The sequence below is a fragment of the Cyprinodon tularosa genome, unplaced genomic scaffold (genome assembly GCF_016077235.1).
Source record: "Cyprinodon tularosa strain WSP-4 unplaced genomic scaffold, ASM1607723v1 ctg1247, whole genome shotgun sequence".
Lineage (NCBI taxonomy): Eukaryota > Metazoa > Chordata > Actinopteri > Cyprinodontiformes > Cyprinodontidae > Cyprinodon > Cyprinodon tularosa.
Window position 1 is genome coordinate 45001 of NW_024038056.1, and position 18742 is coordinate 63742.

Here is an 18742-nt window from a genome sequence, read left to right on the forward strand (position 1 = left end):
TCATGAGACAACAGCATTACAGGATTTCTGTGACGCTTGGATCGTTGATCAGCAGATAGTGATTTCCGTGATGAACCAACCAGCATCAGTTATTGGGGATGTGTTGCTCGGCTGTGATTACCGGAGATGATTTTAGTGGCGCTACACCCGTTTACACCATGGCAGCCATAATTGAGAATGAAGTCAAACGACAACCCGTTTCAGAAAGAAAGCTTGGAGCTCCGCCCAGCAGATGACGGCCGACCAGCTCCACCAATCAGCAACCAGAGTCCACTTTGACATCCTGCCCAGTTTGATGCTGCTGCTAAAAGATTTCCTGATTCTTCAAACCGATGCTAAAGTAGAACTTCACATGATGCTCCACATTCCTCACTTTAGGGAAGAAAGGGATTCTGGGAAGAGTTCTCATAAAATACAACTTTATTCTCATATTATTACGACTTTATTCTCGAAATCAAAAAATAAATCTCTAGCCTGGCCCTATTACTCCGTCGTCGTTATTCAGTGTCTTTTAAGGGAAAAATAAGGGGCTAATTTTTTCCTTTTTTCATCCATTAACAAAAATAAAAGTTACAAACTATGTATTTAGATTGTCAGTTAAAACATTTGCCAGCAAACTAAATATTAATTTTCCATACTAAATATTTATTATTTAAACGAAATAATCATTTAACAAACTAAATACTTAGTTTGCTATTATTCTGGAGCTAAATATTTCTTATTTTAATTAAATTCGTTTTATTTTTACACCTAAACTGAAAGTTTTCCAAAGAACAAACTGGAGCTTATAGACTGGCAGATTTTATTTGTCATTCTGTTTACAAAAGTGTAAAACAAAGAAATTCCGTTTGGAACAGCTGTCTGGACAATTTCATCTTTTTAAAAGTGCAGCCTTGAAAAATAGCAAATATATATATATATATATATATATATATATATATATATATATATATATATATATATATATATATATATATATATATATATATATATATATAAACAGAAATATAAACATATGACTGTAAATTTACAGTTCTAACATTTTATATATATATATATATGATGAAATATAATAAAACACAATACAATAACCCATCTATAGAATTAATAGAACCCATAATAATAGCTTCATCTGTAGCTACTGACGGCTAGCGTTTAGCTTCATCCGTAGCTGCTGAAGGCTAGCCTTTAGCTTCATCTGTAGCTGCTGAAGGCTAGCCTTTAGCTTCATCTGTAGCTGCTGACGGCTAGCCTTTAGCTTCATCTGTAGCTGCTGACGGCTAGCCTTTAGCTTAATCTGTAGCCGCTAAAGGCTAGCCTTTAGCTTCATCTGTAGCTGCTGACGGCTAGCCTTTAGCTTCATCTGTAGCCGCTAAAGGCTAGCCTTTAGCTTCATCCGTAGCTGCTGAAGGCTAGCCTTTAGCTTCATCTGTAGCTGCTGAAGACTCACCTAAAACAGCCTCAGTCCCCAGCGAGGCAAAGTGCTTCCTGACGGCCTGGAAACAGAGGCTCTGTAAACGGATCTTCCTCTCTCTGGCCTCCATGGATAGATAATCCAGGAGCTCTTCATATTCAGAGCTAATGCTAATGCTAATGCATCTTCTTCCTCTTCCTCTTCCTTCTTCTTCTTCTGAGGATCAGCTCAGTGCTGCGGTGCTGCCACCATCGGTCAGCAGTGACTGTATTTAACCATTATTAGGCCTAAGGTGACATGGGGAATACCGTAAGTCACAGAGATCTGAAATTTGGTACATAGGTAGCTCTCTTTAAATCATGAAAAAAAGTGCCTTGGAGGTATGCCCTAAAACCCACAGGAAGTCGGCCATTTTGGGTGAAAGTGCGATTTTTGTCCATTTTTCATTTTCGCTCATGTCTAACTCCTCCCAGGGATTATGAGATATCGACTTCAAACTCAGTCATTATGCAGTTAAGGAACAAAGCTGTTAAAGGGCTATTGTTCCAATAACTGATCAGCAAAGATCATGCGCGTCCCCGCGGGGGGAGGAGCTTGTTTGCAGCGAGAGGGAGCATGAATCAAACACAATTAATTCAATTCTATTCAGTCTATTTCTATAGCTCCAATTCACATCATGTCATCTCAGGTCACTTTCCAGTTCACCAGATCATCCAGTCAGATTGATTCAAAGTTTTCTATCTAAGGAAAACCAGCTGATTGCATCGACTCATTGACTCTTCAGCAATCCCTCACACTAAGCATGCTTGTAGCGACAGTGGAGAGGAAAAACTGCCTTTGAACAGGAAGAAACCTCCAGCAGAACCAGGCTCAGTGAGAGCGGCCATCTGCTGAGGCCCACTGGGGTTCAAGGAGACAGAAGCAGACATAGAAAAAGAAGCATAGATACAAAAGGCAACTGTCAACCAGCTCCACAGGCGGCCCCGTCCAGGAAACACACAGCCAGGCAGACGAGCTCCGAGCCAGCTCCCATGTCAGAGGATGAAGAGAGCACATCCAGTTAGTCACAGTCAGAGAAACAGGACTACACTGGAAAACAGGCCAAGCTCCAACATCTAGAAACAAAGGTGTTGATGGCAGCAGCACAGCTAATATTTCTCTCCAGGATGGAGTCACAGCCAAACAGGAACAGACCAGATGAAGCTACTATGAGAAAAAGCAGAGAGAGCAGAACGTTAGAGATTGAACTAACAGATTCTGCAGAGTGGGAGAATAGAGATAGAATGAAGCAGAATGATGAAAAAGGGGTCCCTATGTCCTCCAGCAGTCTAAGCCTATAGCAGCAGAACTATAGAGATAGCTCAGGATAACCTGAGCCACTCTAACTAGAAGCTTTATCAAAAAGGAAAGTTTTAAGCCTAGCCTTAAAAGTAGACAGGGTGTCTGCCTCACGGACTAAAACTGGTAGTTGGTTCCACAGGAGAGGAGCCTGAGAACTAAAAGATCTGCCTCCCATTCTACTTTTAGAAATTCTAGGAACCACTAGTAAACCTGCAGATTGAGAGCGAAGTGCTCTGTTAGGAACATAAGGAACAATCAGATCTCTGATATCAGATGGAGCTTGGCCATTTAAGGCTTTATATGTGAGAAGGAGGATTTTAAATTCTATTCTGGATTTAACAGGAAGCCAATGAAGAGAAGCCAGGATAGGAGAGATATGATCTCTCTTTTTCATTTCCATCAGAACTCTGGCTGCAGCATTTTGGATCAGCTGAAGGCTTTTAACTACAGTTTGTGGACTTCCTGATAGTAAAGAATTACAATAGTCCAGCCTTGAAGTAACAAATGCATGGACTAGTTTCTCAGCATCACCCCTGGACAGATTTCTAATTTTTGCAATGTTCCTCAGATGAAAGAAGGATATTCTAGAAACCTCTTTGATATGGGATTTAAATGACAGGTCCTGATCAAAAACAACACCAAGATTTTTTACTTTATTATCTGAAATCAGTTTAATCCCATCCAAATGAAGTGACTGGCTAATCAGTTTCTTTTTCAGAGACTCTGGTCCAAAGACTATAACTTCTGTTTTGTCTGCATTCAGAAGCAGAAAGTTAAGAGTCATCCAGGTTTTTATGTCTTCAGACATGCCTGTAATCTATGTAATGGGTTAGCTTCATCTGGATTTATAGACAGATATAGCTGGGTATCATCAGCATAACAGTGGAAATTAATCCCATGCTGTCTAATAATTCTACCAATTGGGAGCATGTATAAAGTAAAGAGAATTGGTCCTAGCACTGATCCCTGTGGTACTCCACAGGTAACAGTTTTGTTTATATGGAGGACCAGCTCTACCATATTTAAAAATAAATAAATGCTCAATAAATAAATAAGCATACAATTAATTGCCCCCCAAAATAAAGTAAACAAATAAATGTAGATAGAAATTAAATTATACAGTGAGACATAAATGTATATATCTCTTTTAATTAGCTTCTTTGTCTTTCACCTTTGTAATAATTACCTTATTTATTGTCAGTTATAATCTTCAACTATATTCATTTATTACTTATGTTTTTAAGTATTTATTGTTGTACATGTTATATATTTGTCTGGTTTATTCTTCCTTTTTAATTTTTAACCCTATTTATTTCTGCCTCATTATGCAAATGAGGAGGGGGCGTGTCTTAGAGGGACACCTGCTGATTTGTTGGCGGCTCTTCTTTTTATCTCACAGACCTCAGAGGATTAAAACTACCTTGATAATTAGATCAGGCAACTTAGTCATTTTTTTCAAAATTTATTTTATGGCCATCTCTTAAAAACTAATTTCTGAAATTATCAAATGTGGATATTTATTTTAACTAATAACTACAGAAGTGCTCACAGTCTAAAGTAAATGCAAATTTTAAATTTTTGACCTTAAAGCTCCTTCAAAAAGAGAAACTCTTTGTTAATGTTTTTTTTTTTAAGAATTTATCGGTTGACACTTAAGTTTCAGGTTTTTTCTTCTCATATCTGCCGTTGGCAGTTTGTACGAATGACTAGATGTTTTTTTCCCCTGGGTCTCTCTGTCATACCTTTAATTCTAAATATATTTACTTATGATCTGTAAAATTTACAGACTTGATAAACACCTAATGTCATGTATCATATAAAAAGGTATAATTTGGCCCAAAAAAAGACTGCTGAGGTTTTCGTGGATTTTCACGCCAGTAGCAGCGAAGCTCACTTTGGTAAAAAACAAAAAAAATAAACCATAGCAATAATTTCAGAGGTTTTTTTCTGGCCTACATCCGTCTTCATCAATGACTTTTTGGGTTATTATTATTTTTTCTTACATTCAGTTTTTTATCCAATCAATTCACTCATTTAACCAGTTTCTGTCCTGCAAGGTTAAAAATATTTAACAAAATTCATTTTTACGTGCATCCATTCTCTAGCTTGAAGCTACAGAACAGCAGATAAACAACCAGAGCGCCGAGCAGCAAAGCAACTGGACCAGTTTACCCAGATTTCTGCGTTTGCACGTTTTTGACGCCTAAAACGCTTCTGATGTGACCCTCGCATTAGCCAGCCACTGTGAGCAGCTCCGGAGGCGGCCACTAGAGGGCGAAATAAAAAGGCCTTCAGATCAATAAGCAATCAATCAGATATCAGACGAAACAATCATGAGTTTATTTTCACCACTTTTTATTAAACAACAGGAAAAAAAAGAGGCTATAATACAATAAATAAAACTATCTACAGCAGCTTTAGAGCAGAGTGGGCGGGGCCTTTTTATGCCACGCCCTTCTGGTTCTCATGGGAGCGCTGATGGAAGACAAAGGAGACGGCGCTGTCCCAGGACGCCTTCAGCACCTGGTCCCTCAGTCCCTTCTTGTCAGAGCAGTGGTTCCACTGGGAGAGGTCACTGGTGCAGTCGGTTCCTTCCGGAGGCGGCCGGACCTCTCTGCCGTTGACGCAGCGGCGGCAGTGAAACCTGCAAACAGGAAGGAGGTCCGTCAGAATAGACTAAGCCACGGTCTGGTACCAGCATCTGTCCCATAAACCATCTCTGCTCTGTGGCGATCCGGCTTCAACCGTTGTTCTTACTTGTCGTGCGTGTCGCTGTGGGTTTCCTCGCTGAGGGTGAAGAGTTCGCGAAGCTGTCCCAGGGAAAAGTGGCGCTCCACGTCCTGCTCCTCGTCCACCACGCAGCTGCTCAGCGCTTTCTTATGGGCCTGTCTCTGCAGGATCTTCTCCTCGATGGTCCCCGTCTGCCAGAAAACAAACATCCATCATCTGCAGAAGGTCCCGGTCTACCACACCTGCCACCATGAAGAGTCTTCCTCACAGAGATCAGTCTGTAGACGTAGCAGGTCTTCTTCTGGCCGTCTCTCCACACCCGGGCCATGGCCTGCTCGTCGTTGGCTGGGTTCCAGTCGGGGTCAAACATGACCAGGCGGTTGGCGCCGATCAGATTGAGGCCACACCCCCCCGCCTTGCTGCTCAGCATGAAGATGAACTCGGGGTTCTGTGGGACACAAACGTCAGGCTTCAGCTCCGCCTCCCAGCTTCAAAGCAAACCTGTCCTCCAGACTCACATGTGGACTGTTGAAGGTCTCCACCACCTTGGCCCTTTTCTTGATGGACATGGTTCCGTCCAGTCGGACATAGAGGTACCTGAAACAGACCCGAGCCGCTTTGGTTAACAGATGCCATTCCATCAGAACCAGCAGAGACCTTCCCTCAGTTCACCTTCTGAAGCGGCACAGCTTCTCAAACAGGTCAAGGGTTTGGGTGTAGTTGGACACCAGAACCACCTTATCACTGGTGGTGGATTTGGTCACCGCCAGGATGTAGTCCAGAACCAGCATCTTACCTGGACCAGAGGACAGGATCAAATGGGAGCAGAACAGTCATTTTAGAACCCGACCAGAGCTGTGACCCAGAAACGCCCACAGCTGGCTGGATCCGGAACCAGTCCTAAAACCATCTACCTGCTGCCAAGCTAACTGGAAATGATCTAACCCACGCATCTCCAAGGTGAGTCCTGGAGGTTCCTCTGTTTCAGCACAGCTGATTCTGATGATTGACGTTCAGCTGAAGCCTGTTAATCAGCTGCTGCAGCAGGAAACCTGTAAAGCCTCCAGGACAGCGGCCCCCAGGGGCCCACTATGGGGCCTGATCTAACCGGTCTGCTACGGTTAGAAACTAGACCAGTTAGGGACCAGAGCGGTCCAACCCGTAACCAGTCCCTAATCCGACCGCCCTCCAACCGGTCCGGTCCGCCCTTTTAACCGGTCCGGTCCGCCCTTATAACCGGTCCGGTCCGCCCTCTAACCGGTTCGGTCCGCCCTCTAACCGGTCCGGTCCGCCCTTATAACCGGTCCGGTCCGCCCTTATAACCGGTCCGGTCCGCCCTCTAACCGGTCCGGTCCGCCCTTATAACCGGTCCGGTCCGCCCTCTAACCGGTCCGGTCCGCCCCCTAACCGGTCCGGTCCGCCCCCTAACCGGTCCGGTCCTCCCTCTAACCGGTCCGATCCGCCCTGTAACCGGTCCGATCCGCCCTGTAACCGGTCCGATCCGCCGGTCCCGTCCGCCCTCTAACCGGTCCCGTCCGCCCTCTAACCGGTCCCGTCTGCCCTCTAACCGGTCCGGGCCGCCCTCTAACCGGTCCGATCCGCCCTCTAACCGGTCCGATCCGCCCTCTAACCGGTGCGATCAGATCCGCCCTCTAACCGGTCCGGGCCGCCCTCTAACCGGTGCGATCAGATCCGCCCTCTAACCGGTCCGGGCCGCCCTCTAACCGGTCCCATCCGCCCTCCAACCGGTCCCATCCGCCCTCCAACCGGTCCCATCCGCCCTCCAACCGGTCCCATCCGCCCCCTAACCGGTCCCATCCGCCCTTTAATGATCTGCCCTCTAACCGGTCTAACCGGTCCCATCCGCCCTCCAACCGGTCCGATTTGCCCTCCAACCATCCGCCCTCCAACCGGTCCCGTCCGCCCTCTAACCGGTCCGGTCCGCCCTCTAACCGGTCCGGTCCGCCCTCTCACCGGTCCGGTCCGCCCTTATAACCGGTCCGGTCCGCCCTCTAACCGGTCCGGTCCGCCCCCTAACCGGTCCGGTCCTCCCTCTAACCGGTCCGGTCCTCCCTCTAACCGGTCCGATCCGCCCTGTAAGCGGTCCGATCCGCCGGTCCGGTCCGCCCTCTAACCGGTCCCGTCCGCCCTCTAACCGGTCCCGTCCGCCCTCTAACCGGTCCCGTCCGCCCTCTAACCGGTCCGGGCCGCCCTCTAACCGGTCCGGGCCGCCCTCTAACCGGTCCGGGCCGCCCTCTAACCGGTCCGGGCCGCCCTCTAACCGGTCCGGGCCGCCCTCTAACCGGTCCGGGCCGCCCTCTAACCGGTCCGGGCCGCCCTCTAACCGGTCCGATCCGCCCTCTAACCGGTCCGATCCGCCCTCTAACCGGTCCGATCCGCCCTCTAACCGGTGCGATCAGATCCGCCCTCTAACCGGTGCGATCAGATCCGCCCTCTAACCGGTCCGGGCCGCCCTCTAACCGGTCCGGGCCGCCCTCTAACCGGTCCGGGCCGCCCTCTAACCGGTCCGGTCTCTAACCGGTCCGGTCCGCCCTCTAACCGGTCCGATCCGCCCTCTAACCGGTCCGATCCGCCCTCTAACCGGTGCGATCAGATCCGCCCTCTAACCGGTCCGGGCCGCCCTCTAACCGGTCCGGGCCGCCCTCTAACCGGTCCGGTCCGCCCTCTAACCGGTCCAATCCGCCCTCTAACCAGTCCGATCCGCCCTCTAACCAGTCCGATCCGCCCTCCAACCAGTCCGATCCGCCCTCTAACCGGTCCGGGCCGCCCTCTAACCGGTCCGGGCCGCCCTCTAACCGGTCCGGGCCGCCCTCTAACCGGTCCGGTCCGCCCTCTAACCGGTCCGATCCGCCCTCTAACCAGTCCGATCCGCCCTCTAACCAGTCCGATCCGCCCTCCAACCAGTCCGATCCGCCCTCTAACCGGTCCGGTCCGCCCTCTAACCGGTCCAGCTCATGTTTTCATACCTCTCCATCCAGCAGGTCCTTACCAGACAGCTGAGGTTCTAGCGCCTTGCTGCTGAATCCAGGAGGAAACAGGTCCAGCGCCCCCTCAAAGCCCTCCTCCTCCTCCACACACTTCTCATAAATGAGGCTGGGGTCTGGGAGGAGAGAAGCAGCCATCAGACCAGTAGACCCCCCCTCCCCCTGTGGGGTGAGCTGATGGTCATGGAGGTGAGGTTAAAGGTCATCTGTTAGCGGCTGCTCTTACGATTGCACAGCTTCTTGAGCGAGGTGATGGAGGACAGCGAGGAGACGCTGATCTTCCCTTCCTGGAGCTTCTCTGTGGGCTTGGCCTGCTTCAGGAAGCGCCTGTAGAGCTCCGTCTGCAGAGGAGTCAGCCTGAACACAGGAAGCTTTCATCAGAACGCTGGAGGAAGGATCCCTGGGAATCCTCCCAGAAGGAGAGAACACGTCCAGCAGGTGGATCCGTAACATACCAACCTCTGAGATCACCTCATCCTCCAACTGATTTATAAACCATCAGAAACACATTTTATTCCCAGGTAGAGCAGAAAGGAGCCACCTCACCTGCAGCAGACCACCTGCTCGATCTTCACAGGGAGATACTTGGAGAGGATGTCAGACGTCCTCCTGATCAGACACCTGTGGAGAAGCACCAGCTCAGTGTGAGACGGGATGGAAGCTCAGCTCTGAGCCAACGTCTCACCACATGGTGACCATGATGCTAACACTGCCTTCCTGTGGTCAGGGGTCCCTTCTTTAACCCCCCATCCAGCAGCCGCAGCGCAGACAGTCTTTCTGCACACAAGGCCCCAGTTTTAGCCGTTTGGTTCCTTTAAGGCAGACGTCCCCAAAGTGGGTCCCTGAGGGCCGCTGACCTGCAGGTTTTAGAGGTTTCCTGCTCCAGCACAGCTGGTTTTTATTAAAAACTGATTAACAGGCTGTGCTAAAGCAGGGAAACCAACTACCAGTTTTAGTCCGTGAGGCAGACACCCTGTCTACTTTTAAGGCTAGGCTTAAAACTTTCCTTTTTGATAAAGCTTCTAGTTAGAGTGGCTCAGGTTATCCTGATCTATCTCTATAGTTCTGCTGCTATAGGCTTAGACTGCTGGAGGACATAGGGAGCCCTTTTTCATCATTCTGCTTCATTCTATCTCTATTCTCCCACTCTGCAGAATCTGTTAGTTCAATCTCTAACGTTCTGCTCTCTCTGCTTTTTCTCATAGTAGCTTCATCTGGTCTGTTCCTGTTTGGCTGGGACTCCATCCTGGAGAGAAATATCAGCTGTGCTGCTGCCATCAACACCTTTGTTTCTAGATGTTGGAGCTTGGCCTGTTTTCCAGTGTAGTCCTGTTTCTCTGACTGTGACTAACTGGATGTGCTCTCTTCATCCTCTGACATGGGAGCTGGCTCGGAGCTCGTCTGCCTGGCTGTGTGTTTCCTGGACGGGGCCGCCTGTGGAGCTGGTTGACAGTTGCCTTTTGTATCTATGCTTCTTTTTCTATGTCTGCTTCTGTCTCCTTGAACCCCAGTGGGCCTCAGCAGATGGCCGCTCACACTGAGCCTGGTTCTGCTGGAGGTTTCTTCCTGTTCAAAGGGAGTTTTTCCTCTCCACTGTCGCTACAAGCATGCTTAGTGTGAGGGATTGCTGAAGAGTCAATGAGTCGATGCAATCAGCTGGTTTTCCTTAGATAGAAAACTTGGAATCAATCTGACTGGATGATCTAGATCTATAAAGTGCCTAGAGATGACTTGTGTTGGATGTTGGCACTATAGAAATAAAGTGAATAGAATGAGGTGAACGTCTGAACCAACCTGTTGACGATGCCAATGAGCTCCTTCAGTTTCTCCTCTCCTTCCTGCCGGTCTCGGTTGCTGGCGTCTGCATCTCTCCCCTTCAGGATGGGCAGCTCGAAGCGCTTCTTAAACTCCTGGGCGGTGCCTGCCGTGAGTGACAGTGAGCATGGGGAGGCGGGCCGACCCGCGTGGCGGCGCGGTGGCGCTGCAGCTTACCCAGGATTCCGGCGTTTACAAAGTGGACCAGACTGAAGTACTCCAGGAGGTCGTTCTGGATGGGTGTGCCTGAGATCAGCACCCTCCGCTGGGCGTCCATTGCATTCAGAGCTTGGTAGGTCTGGTTGTCGGCATTCTTCAGTCGGTGACCCTGGAGGCAGACAGAAAACTTTTCCTTCACTTTTCCAGACGACTCACCGTCGCCACAATGAGGCGGAACCAACTGCACCTCGTCACAGATCACCAGTCCAGCTTTCCCTTTGTGCAGGACGTCGGCGTGAAGTCGGAACGTCTCGTAGGAAATGATCAGGATGGGTGTGGGTGCCCTCGATCCACGCTGGGAGGTGAAGTTAACTGGGAACCAGTAAAACAGATCAGCTTCAAAAGCTCCCAGTTTCATTTCTAATAATAAACGATGAGCAAATTATTCTAATTCACATCGACAACCTGAATCTGATTACTGGGATTATTCACTATTAGAAACTCCCTGCTTCCTGTAAGCCATGTTAACAACCCGGCGTCTGCAGGTCCCTCCTAGCTGCAGCGCCGGGTTCCCGACTACCAACGCCTCACCCAGAAGCCAGATACCTAGCTTCCTATCGATCTCCTCCTTCGAGCCGCCATCGATGGCTAAGGGCGAAAGGCGACCTCCCAGCCACTTTGCCACTTCGTTGTACCAGTTCCGAACCAGGCTCGACGGCGACACGACGATGGCTTTATCGATCTCTGGCGTAGCATCGGGACTTTGGCGCAGTAAGGTCCACATGAGAGCGATGCACTGCAAAGTCTTTCCCAGGCCCATCTCGTCGGCCATGATGCAGCCGTACGATCCGGGGATGCGTCTGCCGGTCACGCACTCCCACAGGAACTTCACGCCCTGAACACATCAAAGGGTGGAGAAAAATAAAACACTTTCACACCGCAGACCACGCCAGATTTAAATAAACTACTGAATCCGTTTCATTTATTGCCTTCAAATATGCCTGATTTTATTGACGGGGTAACATCTGCCTCAGACAATGTGACCCATTCTAAAAGTTAGAATTCTACATTAAACCAGGGAGCCAGCTTCCTGTTACTAGAGCTGCAGAGAAGATTCTGGAAAAATAGCTGCAGTAGGCTCTGGATTCTAACCACTAGGCCCCCACTCCACCTTATTATTTATCTTTTAGGTTTGTCTGTGTGTGTGTGTGTGGGGTGGGTGGGGGACGGGATTTGGTTAATTATAGACCTATATCCAATCTTCCTTTCTTATCCAAAATTCTTGAGAAAGTAGTTGCCAAACAAGTTTGCGATCACTAATGAACTTTTTGAAGAGTTTCAGTCTGGCTTTAGAGCTCATCATAGCACTGAAACAGCTCTGGTGAAAGTCACTAATGATATTCTCATGGCCTCAGATAATGGACTTGTATCTGTGCTCGTCCTGTTGGATCTTAGTGCTGCATTTGATACAGTTGATCATAATATTCTTTTAGAAAGACTTGAATATTTTGTTGGAATTAAAGGAACAGCACTAGACTGGTTTAAATCTGATCTATCTGATCGAATTCAGTTTGTTCATGTTAATGATAGATCTTCAACACGCTCAAAGGTTACCTGTGGAGTACCACAGGGATCAGTGCTAGGACCAATTCTCTTTACTTTATACATGCTCCCAATTGGTAGAATTATTAGACAGCATGGGATTAATTTCCACTGTTATGCTGATGATACCCAGCTATATCTGTCTATAAATCCAGATGAAGCTAACCCATTACATAGATTACAGGCATGTCTTGAAGACATAAAAACCTGGATGACTCTTAACTTTCTGCTTCTGAATGCAGACAAAACAGAAGTTATAGTCTTTGGACCAGAGTCTCTGAAAAAGAAACTGATTAGCCAGTCACTTCATTTGGATTAAACTGATTTGCTGTTATTTTTGATCATTTAATCCCATATTTTAAAGAGGTTTCCAGAGTTTCCTCCTTTCATCTGGGCAGGCAGTGATGCTGGACAGGACAGGCGTACCTCTCTCTGATGGGGACGGAGAACTTTTCCCAATACTGGATCCACCACAACGTGGACCGGGAGCTTCTCTCTGGAAGACAGGAGTCATTCTGATTATTCTCCTGCTGCTTTCATACATCCATCAGATCTGAGCTCGTTTAGTCGGCCTGCTCTCCTCCCCGGTGGGATTCAAACCTACTTGTCAGCTTTGATCAGCTCATGAGCGCTGAGAGCCGGAGGCTCATAAAGAACCAAAGCATCTTCTGCGAAGGGATCATGGAGCGCCTTCCTAACTCCTGCATGTCTCAGACCAAGTGCTCTGCTTCCCAGTGGACCTGTGGGAGCAAACCTCGTCATTCTCCATCACCAGACCTGGATCTCAGCTCAGACTGTAGGCTGAACTCACCTGAGTAGTTGGGAATAGGAACTTTAAAGGGCTTGGAGAGAATATTCCGAATAAAGGCCTCCTGCAAAACACACAAGGTTTCCTAGTGAGTGCAGTCGTGGAAAGCTTGATTGTTCAGAGAGGTCAAGCAATTGCTTACAGGGGCCTGGTTCTGTGTCTGCGCCGCTACGCTAGCTGGCTGTGGACGGACCAGCCCGGTCCAGGAGGTCCGTCACAGGCCAGCTAGCAGCTAGCGGAGCTGTGGCTAACAAGCACACGTCGGCTGCGTAGAAATATTTCAACCATGATGGCCGTAGAGCGTAGAGCAGGAGGAGGAAGCTCCGCCCTGATCCGTCTCAGTCTGAAAGCCCGGCGGCGGCGGCAGGGATCCTTCCTGCACCTCTTAAAGGGGTCATGGGTGAAAACAAGGATGCTGCCGATCAGAGGCAGCGGATCGGGGGTCGGGTTACGCAATAAAACCCCATTTTATCTAGGATGCACATCTGGTTCAAAATTAAACACATTTAACAAAATCTAAAAATAAAGGAGACTAGAATCAGAAATGATTAGAACACTAATCTGTTAGCCTTTACTTTTTCCTAGTGGTGTCATGAGATGAGCCGAGGCTTCGAGGCGCGTCGAATGATAGGTTAGGGGAGGGGCCAAAACGTCTGAAGCCTCTCTGCTGTGACACCATGTGACCGCTTCAGGAAGTGCTTCAGACTGGAGGAGAGCTGCTGTCAGTTAGATAGAGTTTATAGATTCTAAGAATAGATTGGTTGTTTTTTTTCAACCAATCTAGTTAAAATTATTTTAGTTAGATTAAACAAAGTAATGATCAGAATCTGAGCGAGCCGCTGGTTACAGATGTAACATTAGTTAAAGTAGTATTACTTTCAGAAGAATAGACAGTGGCGGCAGCTATAAGACACGGAGTCCTAATCCTTAGGTTGTCGGTTCAAAAACCACCTCAGACTTTTGAAAGTTGCAATAAAATTAACAAGTATTTCAGCTCATGTGACTAATTAGTATTGGTTGCCCTAATATAAATATCGATCGGGTAAAAACACAGCTAAATTAGACTGGCTGGTTTAACCAAAAGATTGGTTGATCACATAACGTCCAACACCATTAAAACCAACAACTCTGTCATTTTTATTCAAAAATAATATTTTTTCCAAACATCTTTCACTTTGCTCATCACTGAGCATCATTTTGCACAAACACTTTCACTGACTGCTTGAGCTTATTTCACTAAAATGCCAGAAAAACAGTGAACCTTTTGAGAACGGTGAATATCGGGCTGAGTTCACAAAGTTCTCGCTCTCCGCTCATCCCATACCGCTCACTGCTTTCTATATGAAGACATTTTGCAACAACTTTTAAAAAAAGCCCAAAACTCTGCAGGCAGCTGTTTGGACGGCTCAGTGACCGAACTACGGTCCATTTCATAGTTAAGTTATCTAAACTGGAACTTTGACTATTCAGAAGTCAGATGTGTGACACTTTAAATGAGATATTTAAAATACATTTTGACTTTCCAAAATGTGATTGTAGATATCTAGAATTGTTATTTTCACTAATATAATTTCAGATATCTTTAATAATCATTCAGGATAGTCTAAACTTTTACTTTGATATCTTAAAAGTAATTACAGATAGTCAGAAGAAGTTGATTTTATGATAAAACTGCCTGCCATAGTGGTGGCATCCCTACTTACATGTTTGTCTGCTTCCACAGGCCAGTTGATGATGGGTCTGAGCGGCTTCCTGTGGGGAGAAACATGGATCTCTCTCAGCTCCTCCAACCTCCTCCTCTTCTCCTGGGAGAAAAAAAACACACAGTCATTTCTACAGAACCAGGCAGCTCCTAAAACGGACCAGATCAGACCGGCCCGGACCGTTGGCAGGGATCAGACCGGCCCAACAGTGGTGCCTCGAGAAATGTTTAATGGGTGGGGGGTCAGATTGGGCCACTGACACTAAAAGCCATAATTTCAGGGTTTGCATCGTGTTTACTACAGTAGTAAACCTGTCTGTAGAAATCAGAAAGACTTCAGTAACACCTCCTCAGATCCTGGTTTATTGGCTGATTTTTTTTAATGTTGCTGGCTGCGCAGAATGGGAGGAAATGCTAAACCGATGCTGATACAATTTATCCTGGACAGTGGGACAGCCAGTGGGGTCCCAGTGGGACAGCCAGTGGGGCAGCCAGTGGGGTCCCAGTGGGACAGCCAGTGGGGCAGCCAGTGGGGTCCCAGTGGGACAGCCAGTGGGGCAGCCAGTGGGGTCAAAGTGGGACAGCCAGTGGGGCAGCCAGTGGGGTCAAAGTGGGACAGCCAGTGGGGCAGCCAGTGGGGTCCCAGTGGGACAGCCAGTGGGGTCCCAGTGGGACAGCCAGTGGGGTCCCAGTGGGACAGCCAGTGGGGTCAAAGTGGGGCAGCCAGTGGGGTCCCAGTGGGGCAGCCAGTGGGGTCAAAGTTGGGCAGCCAGTGGGACAGCCAGTGGGGTTAAAGTAGGACAGCCAGTGGGGTCCCAGTGGGGCAGCCAGTGGGGTCCCAGTGGGACAGCCAGTGGGACAGCCAGTGGGGTTAAAGTAGGACAGCCAGTGGGGTCCCAGTGGGGCAGCCAGTGGGGTCCCAGTGGGACAGCCAGTGGGGTTAAAGTAGGACAGCCAGTGGGGTCAAAGTGGGGCAGCCAGTGGGGTCCCAGTGGGGCAGCCAGTGGGGTCCCAGTGGGGCAGCCAGTGGGGTCAAAGTGGGGCAGCCAGTGGGGTCCCAGTGGGACAGCCAGTGGGGTCCCAGTGGGGCAGCCAGTGGGGTCCCAGTGGGGCAGCCAGTGGGGTCCCAGTGGGGCAGCTAGTGGGGTCCCAGTGGGACAGCCAGTGGGGTCCCAGTGGGGCAGCCAGTGGGGTCCCAGTGGGACAGCCAGTGGGGTTAAAGTAGGACAGCCAGTGGGGTCAAAGTGGGGCAGCCAGTGGGGTCCCAGTGGGGCAGCCAGTGGGGTCCCAGTGGGGCAGCCAGTGGGGTCAAAGTGGGGCAGCCAGTGGGGTCCCAGTGGGACAGCCAGTGGGGTCCCAGTGGGGCAGCCAGTGGGGTCCCAGTGGGGCAGCCAGTGGGGTCCCAGTGGGACAGCCAGTGGGGTCCCAGTGGGACAGCCAGTGGGGTCCCAGTGGGGCAGCCAGTGGGGTCCCAGTGGGGCAGCTAGTGGGGTCCCAGTGGGGCAGCCAGTGGGGTCCCAGTGGGACAGCCAGTGGGGTCCCAGTGGGGCAGCCAGTGGGGTCCCAGTGGGACAGCCAGTGGGGCAGCCAGTGGGGCAGCCAGTGGGGTCCCAGTGGGACAGCCAGTGGGGCAGCCAGTGGGGCAGCCAGTGGGGTCCCAGTGGGACAGCCAGTGGGGCAGCCAGTGGGGTTAAAGTAGGACAGCCAGTGGGGTCCCAGTGGGGCAGCCAGTGGGGTCAAAGTGGGGCAGCCAGTGGGGTCCCAGTGGGACAGCCAGTGGGGTCCCAGTGGGACAGCCAGTGGGGTCAAAGTGGGGCAGCCAGTGGGGTCCCAGTGGGACAGCCAGTGGGGTCAAAGTGGGGCAGCCAGTGGGGTCCCAGTGGGACAGCCAGTGGGGCAGCCAGTGGGGTTAAAGTAGGACAGCCAGTGGGGTCCCAGTGGGGCAGCCAGTGGGGTCAAAGTGGGGCAGCCAGTGGGGTCCCAGTGGGACAGCCAGTGGGGTCCCAGTGGGACAGCCAGTGGGGTCAAAGTGGGGCAGCCAGTGGGGTCCCAGTGGGACAGCCAGTGGGGTCAAAGTTGGGCAGCCAGTGGGGTCCCAGTGGGACAGCCAGTGGGACAGCCAGTGGGGTTAAAGTAGGACAGCCAGTGGGGTCCCAGTGGGGCAGCCAGTGGGGTCCCAGTGGGGCAGCCAGTGGGGTCAAAGTGGGGCAGCCAGTGGGGTCCCAGTGGGGCAGCCAGTGGGGTCCCAGTGGGGCAGCCAGTGGGGTCAAAGTGGGGCAGCCAGTGGGGTCCCAGTGGGACAGCCAGTGGGGTCCCAGTGGGGCAGCCAGTGGGGTCCCAGTGGGGCAGCCAGTGGGGTCCCAGTGGGACAGCCAGTGGGGTCCCAGTGGGACAGCCAGTGGGGTCCCAGTGGGACAGCCAGTGGGGTCCCAGTGGGGCAGCCAGTGGGGTCCCAGTGGGGCAGCTAGTGGGGTCCCAGTGGGACAGCCAGTGGGGTCCCAGTGGGGCAGCCAGTGGGGTCCCAGTGGGGCAGCCAGTGGGGTCAAAGTGGGGCAGCCAGTGGGGTCCCAGTGGGACAGCCAGTGGGGTCCCAGTGGGGCAGCCAGTGGGGTCCCAGTGGGACAGCCAGTGGGGTCCCAGTGGGACAGCCAGTGGGGTCAAAGTGGGGCAGCCAGTGGGGTCCCAGTGGGACAGCCAGTGGGGTCAAAGTTGGGCAGCCAGTGGGGTCCCAGTGGGACAGCCAGTGGGACAGCCAGTGGGGTTAAAGTAGGACAGCCAGTGGGGTCCCAGTGGGGCAGCCAGTGGGGTCCCAGTGGGGCAGCCAGTGGGGTCAAAGTGGGGCAGCCAGTGGGGTCCCAGTGGGGCAGCCAGTGGGGTCCCAGTGGGGCAGCCAGTGGGGTCAAAGTGGGGCAGCCAGTGGGGTCCCAGTGGGACAGCCAGTGGGGTCCCAGTGGGGCAGCCAGTGGGGTCCCAGTGGGGCAGCCAGTGGGGTCCCAGTGGGACAGCCAGTGGGGTCCCAGTGGGACAGCCAGTGGGGTCCCAGTGGGACAGCCAGTGGGGTCCCAGTGGGGCAGCCAGTGGGGTCCCAGTGGGGCAGCTAGTGGGGTCCCAGTGGGACAGCCAGTGGGGTCCCAGTGGGGCAGCCAGTGGGGTCCCAGTGGGGCAGCCAGTGGGGTCAAAGTGGGGCAGCCAGTGGGGTCCCAGTGGGACAGCCAGTGGGGTCCCAGTGGGGCAGCCAGTGGGGTCCCAGTGGCCACCCCCCAACATCTGAAAGGAGAGTCAGATGGCAGGTAAAGGTTCTGATCCGAGTCAGAGCCATAAATGGCAGAACAGACTCGGGTCCATGAGGATGTTTGGTGACAGCCTCTGCTGCACCATAGGGCCCTTAAGCTGCGCCATCACAGGTCCTCCTCCTCGGTCTGATCCCACAGCTGCAGAGTGGATCAGAACCACCTGCTGGACAGCAGACCCACTACTTCTTATCCTGTAGTACATGGAAGTACTTCATCTGGTGGTTCTGGTCTGCCTGCAGGTCCATAAAGACTCTGATGACCTCCAGAACCTGCTGGACCGACCCGGTGTTTCACCACTAACGCCCAAGGGGGCGGTTAGTCCGCTCCGATAGAACCGGACCCGGACCGGAACCTTTCCAGCAGCATCTTACGGTGCTTCCAGGCGGGCCGCCGTCCTCTCCGGCCGCTCTGCGTTTAGCCAGCTGACTGGGGGCCAGGCTCCTCCTCTGCGGAACAACAACACACCGAGTCAGAACCAGCCGAACAGAACCGAGCAGGCACCAGAACCTGGGCTGGTTTTTACCATTTCCGCGGCTTCCTCTGGGGGTCAGAAAGCTGCCATGACGGTGTCGGTTAGACTCAAACCGGTACCAGCAGCCCGGCTCCCACTGCCGTCCGAACTTGCGCTAAATGTTGAATAAGGGAGCAGTACGGTAAGCGAGAAGGGTCACATCAACTCCACATTATTGTTTCAGCGCCACCTACTGGCCGGGAGGAGCAGTGACACGCCAACAGACCTATGACGTTATCCATAGACACACACTGGTAGCCTCTTGGTAGACGCCATTGGACGCTAGCCTACGTGCCTAGAGGGCGGCCATCTTGGATCAGACCAGCTGCTGTCAGAATGATAATATTACAATAATCTCTGAC

General features: G+C 51.1%; 2 protein-coding genes across 3 annotated transcripts in view; both read right to left on the bottom strand.

The window, feature by feature from the left end:
* The window catches only part of lrrc41 (leucine rich repeat containing 41), a 14926-nt gene extending 13294 nt beyond the window's left edge, over positions 1-1632 (bottom strand). For both annotated transcript variants that reach the window (XM_038276460.1, XM_038276459.1), the window contains exon 1: positions 1451-1632. In XM_038276460.1, the coding sequence (XP_038132388.1) occupies positions 1451-1544 (94 nt within the window). In that variant the 5' untranslated portion in view covers positions 1545-1632. The remainder of the gene's footprint in view (positions 1-1450) is intronic.
* A 3457-nt stretch (positions 1633-5089) lies between these two features.
* rad54l (RAD54 like) lies at positions 5090-18541 on the bottom strand. Its single transcript, XM_038276461.1, has 18 exons — positions 18393-18541; positions 18241-18315; positions 14578-14679; positions 12878-12938; positions 12671-12806; positions 12493-12562; positions 11071-11359; positions 10712-10836; positions 10483-10633; positions 10285-10411; positions 9037-9111; positions 8717-8847; positions 8496-8606; positions 6158-6281; positions 6004-6082; positions 5754-5933; positions 5513-5676; positions 5090-5399 (listed from the first exon to the last, which is right to left on the bottom strand). The coding sequence occupies exons 1-18, from the start codon at positions 18393-18395 to the stop codon at positions 5198-5200; spliced, it is 2205 nt and encodes a 734-aa protein (XP_038132389.1). The 5' UTR covers positions 18396-18541; the 3' UTR covers positions 5090-5197.
* Positions 18542-18742: the final 201 nt, after the last annotated feature.

Coding starts and splice junctions, on each gene's coding strand:
- rad54l (XM_038276461.1), bottom strand. Junction 14,680..18,240: donor GCGGCCCGCCTGGAAGCACC/GTAAGATGCTGC, acceptor TTTTTCTCCCAG/GAGAAGAGGAGGAGGTTGGA. Junction 5,934..6,003: donor AGACCTTCAACAGTCCACAT/GTGAGTCTGGAG, acceptor TGTGTCCCACAG/AACCCCGAGTTCATCTTCAT.